At 33.3% G+C, this 9,566-nt stretch overlaps 1 protein-coding gene across 1 annotated transcript; it reads left to right on the top strand.

The window, feature by feature from the left end:
- Positions 1–3,848: 3,848 nt before the first annotated feature.
- LOC145617338 (formate dehydrogenase, mitochondrial-like) lies at positions 3,849–9,200 on the top strand. Its single transcript, XM_081672026.1, has 6 exons — positions 3,849–4,007; positions 5,775–5,949; positions 6,928–7,468; positions 7,674–7,798; positions 8,691–8,803; positions 8,906–9,200. Exons 1-6 carry the CDS (start codon positions 3,918–3,920, stop codon positions 9,017–9,019), a joined length of 1,158 nt encoding a protein of 385 aa, XP_081528152.1. The 5' UTR covers positions 3,849–3,917; the 3' UTR covers positions 9,020–9,200.
- The last annotated feature ends 366 nt before the right edge of the window (positions 9,201–9,566 follow it).

The raw sequence follows: 9,566 nt of genomic DNA on the forward strand, positions 1-9,566 counted from the left end.
TTAAACATGAAATCACAAGATAATACATGTTTTTAAACCAAATTATGTATACATATAATTAAATTGATTTCAATCTCATTAACTAATTTTAATTGACGCATAAATTTGATGATTACACCATTAATATATTGATTTCATATATATTTTGGTAATTTAAGGATGCGTTATGGACAAAAAATGAAGGTTGAAGATGGAGTGCACCATTAAAAAGGTTGAAACTATCAATATAAGTATGAAGCTTTTAAAATAGGAATGAAACTGTACAAATGCTATTAAAAAAAAAATTGAACGACTATTATCAAATTTATAATTATATTATTTGGATGATTGTTTTTCATATTATAATGATATTATAATGTGGAAAAAAAAAATTACCCTCTAAAAGTAAGAAAACAAACAATACTTTGCTGACTGGTTGTTGACTGGGCGTGTGTTAAATGATGTGTAAATTAGATTTTTTAATTTTTTTAAAAATGTAATATTCAAAGGCTTAGATTAAGCAACATACAATATCAACGGTTCAGATTTAATATCTTATTGTAGTTGTCCGTAGTCATCTGTAGTTGTCCGTAGTCGACAACTACGCTAGAAGCTTCGGTACATGAAGAGGAGGAAAGAGAGTGAGGAGAAATAAGGGTTTTGAGATTTTATATATTTTGTGGGCTTGGTCTTCAAGTGGGAGTAGGAATTGTATTTGGGCTAGAATAGAAGTTTAAGCTCTCTTTATTCATATTTGGGCTATCAACACCATTGATAAAATATATTGGTGTCTAGAAAAAGAAAATTTCAATTAGATTAGTACTTATTAATTTAATAAAGTTTAAATAAATTTTGCATATAATAATTTATTTAATGAAAACGAAGTGAAGTATTTACTTAAATAATAAAGAAATATAATTATTTATTTAAAAAATTGGGGGGGCACAATATCTATAAAAGCTTAAATCAACACACAAGTCGTAAAGCAATATGCAACTAGGGCTGGCAAATGGATCAGGTCGGGTCGGGTTCGTGTTCGGGTCAACTGATTTCTGGTCAGTTACCCCCCAACCCGAACCTGATCCATTTAACCTTTCGGGTTGAAAACCCCAACCTGAACCTGATATTTTCGGGTTCGGGTCAACCCGAAAATGACCTTATTTGACCTGCTTTTTTGTTTGGTTTTAAAACAAGGTGCTTTAATCTGAAATTGCCCTGATTCTTTTCTTCAAATAATAATCTGGTTTTTGGTTCAGTGCTTTAATTAGGCTAATCGTATAAATTATATGAAGAAGATCGTATAAATTTGGTAAACCGCATAACTTATATCAACGAAACAACAACAGAAATTAAAAATATAATTTTAAGTGTATCAAACTTGTAATTTAACATGAACAACAACAAAAATATAAAAGCAAAACAATACAATAATGTAAAAAAAAAAAAAAAAATCGAAATCAGCAAACTACATTATAAATTGATGAAGGTTGTTGAACACTTGCAACTTGAAACTTGATTTGCGTGAAGGAGAGGAAGACGTTAAGGAAGAAAAGTAGAACACTTGAACATGCAATGGATGTTAGAAATTGATTTCTAGTGAATTGAAGAGAGAGAAAATTGAGAGAAGAATGAAACATGAGACTATGAGAGAGAAAATGGACTTTCTAGTTTCTACCAAGTCCTACGGGTTACGACTGATGAGAGGTAGAGGAGTATTTAGGGTTTTAGTTTTTATATGGAGCTATATATGGGCTTGGGCCTTTGGTTGATTTCATTAGGTTCAATAGGAGTTTTTTTTTTTTTTACATTACTTATCCAAGTTCAAAAATATTTTCGGGTTACATGGGTCGTTTTCGGGTTAGAATTTTCAACCTTAACCTAACCCATTTAATTTCAGGTCAGGTTCGTGTCAACCCATTTAAGTTTTCGGGTCGAAAATCTCAACCCTAACCCGCTATTTTCAGGTCGGGTTCGTGTCGTGTTTTCGGGTCGGGTCAGTTTTTGCCAGCCCTATATGCAACGGGGTAGGGAGCTTTGATTCATTCAACCATTCTGACGCGGGTGGATGGAACTTAGTGGAAGAAGTGGAAGACATGTCACGTGTCATGACACGAAGTAGGGCCAAGCTCCTTGGAGGTCACCTTTCGGGGCTAACCATCATCACACTTGCATATTAATTTTTGTTGAGCTTTGTAATTAAGAGACTTTCTCTCTCTACCATAATCTTTGTGATTATCTTGCTTTCTTTGTGATTGCATCTCTTGTAATTTTTGTGGTTACACCTTAATCTTAGCTTTACTTGGTGTTGGCTTTGATTAAGACCCCTATTTCATCTATCTTTATGAATGTGAGATAGGTTTATCTTGGTTTGTTGGTTTGAACTTGTTGTTACTTGATTTCTCCTCCCTTTTACTTGTCTTTTCCTTGGTTATTTCATATCACATTCGCTCCCTACAGAGCTTTATCTTGATTACGTGGAGAATCACTAGTGAACACTGAAACTACAGTAACACAATAATTCTACCTAGAGCCTAGAAAGTATGAAGAAAGACTTTAAAGACAATACTAATTAAGGAAAATATAAGGGAAAAGAAAGGGGATACATAGAAAAAGAGGCGGATTCTAACACTAAGCCTTTGCGAGGCTAGGACTTTGCATGTTGACCTGTCCAACTAGGCATTCCGGTCACTTGACTTCACTGAATAATTAGCTTTCCTAATTAATTTTGAATCCTCTATCGAAAGAATACACTTGTTCGAAGGACACCATTCCTTTCATAAATTAATACTCTTTCAGTATTTAATTACTTACTCTATTTTCCTTCTGCGGCCGTACTTTATTACTTGTTCATTTCCTTTTTCGGAAATCTTTCATAATATTTTACTGATATCTCTCTCCTAGTGGACCTCCCCAATTATCATACTTTAATATTTTTTTATTTTCTTTCCTCCCTACTATCACTTTATTCTTCCATCGACCACATTTCCTTTATATTTTATTACGAGTACTTTCTACTATCATACATGGAAAAATATAGCAAGTAATAAAATACGAAGGGATCATCAAATTAATTTTTTTTCCCTTATACAATACTTATTCATAGCCATAAGCCTATGAAGGCTACATGTAACATTAATCTGTAAACTTTAGCGTCCCAATTTCTAAAACGGTGGTTTTTTAAGTGTGGAAACCCCACTCACATTATATTTCGTATATATTATTTTTCTCTTTTCCTTTTAAATTTACTATGCTATTACCATTTTATAATATTATCTCCCTCTCACATTATTTCTAGTGATCCTCATACTTATTTCTTTCTCTTATTTTTCCAAATTTTAAATAGTAGCCACCTATTATGTGTCCATGAGGCTAGGATATGGGTAACTTAAATTAAAATAAACAGAGCGAGTACCTCAGTAACATGCACTTCGTACTACTCCTTCCGATTTTAAATACTTGGGCACGTATGCCGATGCTAATCTTTGATCAATTATATCTTTAATTTTTTTTTTGAAACCAATTGTATCTTTAATTATCAATAAGTAAATTATAACAATTAAAAATTAATAATCTATTCATTGAGACGATTCCAACATGGAGCCACAACACTATATTTTTTGTTAGGTATAAATCACAAACATTAGTCAAAATAAGATAATTGAATAAGTATAAAAAATACAAATAAAAAATACAAATGAAGCAAGTATTTAAAAACGGAGGGAGTACATAAAAATAACCGGATAGAGTAATGTCAAATAAGCAATTACGTATGACAAAGGAGGTAGTAAAAGAAGGAAAGCAAAATAGGACACGTAAGTGGCGATTTCAACAAGAATTGGCATTTTGATTTTTGATCATCATTTACTATTTGAACTACCATTCAGACATAATTGAGAGACAGAAAACAAAAAGAGTGATCAATCAAGTGAGTGATTATTATGGCGATGAGGCGTGCAATTACATCTGCAGTCAAATCTGTCACGGCTAACTCTGCATTATCATCTTCTTCTTTCACCAGAAATGTTCATGTAAGCATCTTCATCTTTTTGGAAAACCATGAATTTGTTATTTTTTTTTTTTATTATTTTTTTTATCAATTAATTGTTTTTTTTTGTTTTGTCTGTAATTACGACAAAGGAATCTGGCAAGCTAAAATTTATAATTTTTTTCTGAGATGGATTATGTTAATTAGCAGATTTACTGAATATACACATTTTTTTTTTAATATTTAATATTTTTAAATTTTTAGGCGGAATAAATAAGCAGTTCTATATGTGATTATAAATTGATTAAGGTTATCTGATAATTAAATATATACATGTGATGTTTTATGTGTCAGATCAATGTATTTTTTTTTTTTTAATTCAAAGGTTAAGTGATACGAGTATCTTTAATTGCAGATTATGAGAAAGACATTTTAATTGTACAGATTGTCAAGTACGGTCAATGTTACTTGTCAAACGTGAGTCAAACATAAATCTGACATTTAAGTAGTATGCTACTAATAATTAATCACTCTATAATTTATTTATTTTAAAAAATTGTAAATTATGATTTAATTATAATGTTTGTAAATTAGTTTGCTATTTGGCAATTTATTAAAACAAATCTGATGAAACATTGATTGATTTGAACCCGTGACCTCAGAGAGGTTGTTATATATACTAAGGTTTACCGTACACCTATGAGTATTTGTTCACATTTTGATGATTGTTTTGCATTTTATCATTAAATGAAAAACAAAACTAACCTTAGGTTAGTTGCGTGTATATAACAAATTATAGTGATCTCAACTTAAACACTAATGTATGACTAATTGCAAGCATGCTTTCGAAATTAATAAATTATTAAATAAATAAAATAAAAAAGAACTCTTTTTCACATTCAAGCAATTACCTAAGGTGAGTCTCCCGTGAGATGATCTTCTCACGGGGCTCATAGGGGCTTGACCCCTAAAGATATATCTTTTGAATTATCAGGTACGAGTAATGGGTAAATTAGTTGTATTTTTAATTACCAGCAAGGGCGGATTTATTAAGGGGTCTGGGTGGCAGCGGCCCCGCCAAAATTAATGGTAATGCATTATTTTAGTGCATTAAGTAACATCAAATTCCCCTAAAAAAAAAAAAAAAAAAAAGAGTAACATTAAATTAGCTTTGTTACAGTGGTAATGCATTGAGTTTGTACTTAAAGTCTTAGGTTCAAATCCTTATACAAGTACCCTCAGTTGGAAAACAGCAGGAGTATTGTGTACTTCTTGAATTTGTTGTCAAAATTTTAAGTTTATAACATTCCTTCCTTGTGAGTAAATTTAAATGGAACAAATGGAGTACTGTGATGAAGAAATTATCAATGCTGTTACATATTCTAAATTAATGGCAGGTTTTAAAATGTATTTTGTAAGAAATCTGTGAATTTTTTTATAATTTTTTATTTTGCTAGGCAGGGGTGTAAGGGAGGTTCAAACCTTGGTGGCTCTGCTAATTTGTTTATAAAAAGCCACTAGTGCTAGCTATATGGGTTTAGATCCTTGTTTGTCAACGATTGGTGTGAGCACTTAGATTTTTGGAACTTCGAGTGCAAAAGTTTGATTTGAAGGCTTTATGACATAAAATCAAGGAAACTAGATATTAAGTATTAAATTGGAACATGAGACTGTAGCAAAAACTTTATATAATAAGTTGAGTATTGATGTAAGTTGGTAAATTGAACTTAACTTTTCCTATCGACTACTCTTACTCTTATAAATTTTACTGTGTTTGACATCGTTAACTCCTTGCGTACTTGTTAAACAGGGTTCTTCGGGTAGTAGCAAGAAAATTGTAGGTGTTTTTTACAAAGCAAATGAATATGCATCAATGAATCCCAACTTTGTGGGTTGTGTGGAAGGTTCCCTGGGGATACGAGACTGGCTAGAGTCGCAGGGCCATGAGTACATTGTTACGGATGACAAAGATGGACCCAATTCTGGTAGGTTTTCTAGAAGACTAAATATGTTTTGTTATCTTAAAGACATAAGCAAAGCTACTTTTTCATCCTTTTTTCTCCTTCTGGTCTTGCTTTAGAGTTGAGGGTGTACAAACTGAGAATGGAATACCAGTTTTTTCCTTGGTACATGGAACGATTTTAAGCTCTATGGATTCATACATGGAGATGAATGAATGTTGTTTTATGTAGTGGAGACCTAAAATGCTTGATGATTGAAATCTTAATTGCAAAATAAAGAATTTTGAGGACTATTAGCTGTTAAGCTCTGTTCATATGACAGAAAGTTGTTCTTTGTAGTGGAGAGCTAAAATGCTTGATAATTGATATAGTAATTGCTAAATAAAGAAGTTTGAGGACTATTAGTTGGTAATTGGGCATTTGAAGCAAATAGTAGAATAGAGGAGTGATATGCTTTCTGTAGTTGCTTATGCCTTAAAAGCATAGCTTTGTACTTCAATGATATTTGTGCGCAATATACTGAGATTTTTATGAATATTTACAAGTGCAAAAGTGCAAGTAAAATAAGGGGAGTAGGGTGGCTGAAATTAACAAAAAGAGAGGGAAATGTACTTGTAACGGACTTGATGCATATATCTAGAGAGTAATGTAATGAACTTCTTTCTGCATTACTGCGTCAATTCATAATATTATATTTAGCATTTTGTTTGTAGGTCCTGGAATATTTAGTCCTGTTGCTCATGGGTCATCGCGTTCTCAACATTACCATATTTCTCCAGAATTAACATGGAAAAGCTTATCCTAATCTGATATGATTAAATAAGAGATTTAAATTACAACTTAATTGAATGTTTTTGATATGTATGTGCTGTGTAATATAGTACACTTTCCATCTCTAATGATTACAATAGGGAAATATCAACTATTTCATTTACCAAAATACCATTATGGGCACCAGACTTTATTTTAAATTATGGTAACCCTTCCTTCATTTGGTTGCAGAACTAGAAAAGCATATCTCTGATCTCAATGTTCTCATAACAACACCTTTTCACCCTGCCTATGTTACTGCTGAAAGAATAAAAAAAGCAAAGAACTTGGAACTATTACTTACCGCTGGAATCGGGTCTGATCACATTGATCTGGAGGCTGCAGCTGCTGCTGGTCTAACAGTTGCAGAAGTAACTGGAAGCAATGTTGTCTCTGTCGCTGAAGATGAGTTAATGAGGATCCTTATTCTCGTCAGGAACTTCTTGCCAGGATATCATCAGGCTATCCAAGGGGAGTGGAATGTCGCTGGTATTGCGTACAGAGCTTATGATCTCGAGGGCAAGACTATTGGAACTGTTGGTGCAGGACGGATTGGCAAACTTTTGCTTCAGAGACTGAAGCCATTTAATTGTAATCTTCTGTATCATGATCGTATCAGGATGGACCCAGAAATGGAGAGTCAGACAGGAGCAAAGTATGAGGAGGATCTTGTAAAGATGCTTGGCAAATGCGATGTGGTTGTCATGAACACTCCTCTTACCGAGAAGACTAAGTATGTGGTTTCTTATCTGAACTGCACATCTCACCTTATAATATATCATATTATCATGTGCTCATTTGTAATCTAGATCATTGGGAAAGAGGCAAAAATGATTTTATTATTTATGTATTTTTAAAGTTAGCACTAGGCTTTCACCTATTCCTTGAATTTGTAATTTTTAAGTATGTGTTTGGCAAATTACTTGTCTATGGTGCAGAGGAATGATTAACAAGGAGATGATTTCAAAAATGAAGAAAGGAGTGCTAATTGTTAATAATGCTCGAGGAGCACTCATGGATACCCAAGCTGTTGTTGATGCTTGCTCAAGTGGTCATGTTGCTGGTAAAAATTCTATATTACAGTTTAGACAGCTTAATCGGCTTTAATGACACCAACTGTAACCTCAGATGTCAACCCAATATTAGGTGGGTGCACTCTACACCATAAGCTATGTTGTTGGGTTCAAGGCATGACATGATTTACACCCTTGGTTCAAGACCTGACCTATAAAGTTAGAAAAAAATTTCACACCTTGCAGCCAATAGTGCTGTTTATTTCATGCCTTACACCCCAATAATGTTGTTCCTAGTGTTGAGTGCACCCACTCAGATTGTGCAGTCCTTAGTCCAATTTCGTATTATATTCAACGATATAGCTTTTTTTTTTTCCTTAAATTTTTTAAATTTAAAAAAGGATACTTATACAATGTGTCTTATAAAATGACCTTTTGCTTTGAAATGGAGAAATCTTGTAAGGTGTCACATACTGCAGTATAAAATTAAGGTGTAAAGTAAACTAGTCATATTATCCCTAAGACCCTAACTAAGATCTTCTTTAGTCCTACTCCCTAACCAAGATCCCGCGAGAAGACTTTCCTAATATACTCCATGTATCTTACTTTGAAAAAATAAAAAAAAAGAAAAACTAAGTTCTTTTGGCTACTTTTGTTGATTGGATTACATAATGCATGTTAAATGGAGGTTGGGAAGAGTTAGAGTTTAAAATTCTTGTTCTAGTGACAGAATTTGATTCAGGGTATCATAGCATATATACATAATAGTACATAGTTTCCAGGTTGCTGTATACATATCATGCTAATACTTACCGCTTACCAGTGTACCATTACCATTCTCAATTTCTTACATTGAGCTAGAGTTATATTCTTAAAACTTAAAGTGCTCAAATTAGGATTCTTGGATTGGAGCTTAACAGGAGTTGTAACATTACTTCACAGGGTATAGTGGAGACGTTTGGTATCCACAACCAGCTCCAAAGGATCATCCTTGGAGATACATGCCGAATCATGCCATGACCCCTCATATTTCTGGCACAACTATTGATGCTCAGGTAATCTGTGTAATTTTTTGCTCGAGTCTACACACTTTTGTTCCTACGATTTCGTTATGGCTCAATGAGTATGGACTTATCACTTGAATTGAAATGCTGCAGTTGCGCTATGCTGCTGGTGTAAAGGATATGCTGGACAACTACTTTAAAGGAGAAGATTTCCCTCCTCAAAACTACATCGTCAAGGAGGGTGAATTAGCATCCCAATATCGCTGATCATATGCTTTTGCGTATATTTATGAATGGCTAGTCTGGAATAATCAGGCATCTTGTAATAAGAATTCCTATCTAAATGAAGGTACCTGAAACTGCGAATTTGTGATAGGCCTGACTTATATAATTTGAGCTCTTTGCTCCCATTGCTTGTATCTTATGCCTTCTTAAAGTTTGATTTTCATTGTCGGTAAATGTTCTTTCAGTTCAATGATGTATCAGTGGAGTTGAAGTTCTTATGTGGTGAAAATCGTGATAGTATTAACAGAGCTTTTTCAGTGCGGCAGGCCACATGGTGCGGCAGGGTTACTTGTATTATGGGTTACTTGTTTCTAGTGTTACTTGTAGGTGTTACTTGCATTCTGGGGTTACCCGTTACTTGTATATATACAAGTAACCCCAAACCAAAATCTCGTACCAAACCAATAACACCCTATATAAGTAACCCCAACCAAAACCAGTAACACCTATACAAGTAACCCCATAATACAAGTAACACCTACAAGTAATCCCTGACCAAAACCAGTAACACCCATACAAGTAACCCATA

The sequence above is a fragment of the Chenopodium album genome, chromosome 26 (assembly GCF_948465745.1).
Source record: "Chenopodium album chromosome 26, dcCheAlbu1.1, whole genome shotgun sequence".
NCBI lineage: Eukaryota > Viridiplantae > Streptophyta > Magnoliopsida > Caryophyllales > Amaranthaceae > Chenopodium > Chenopodium album.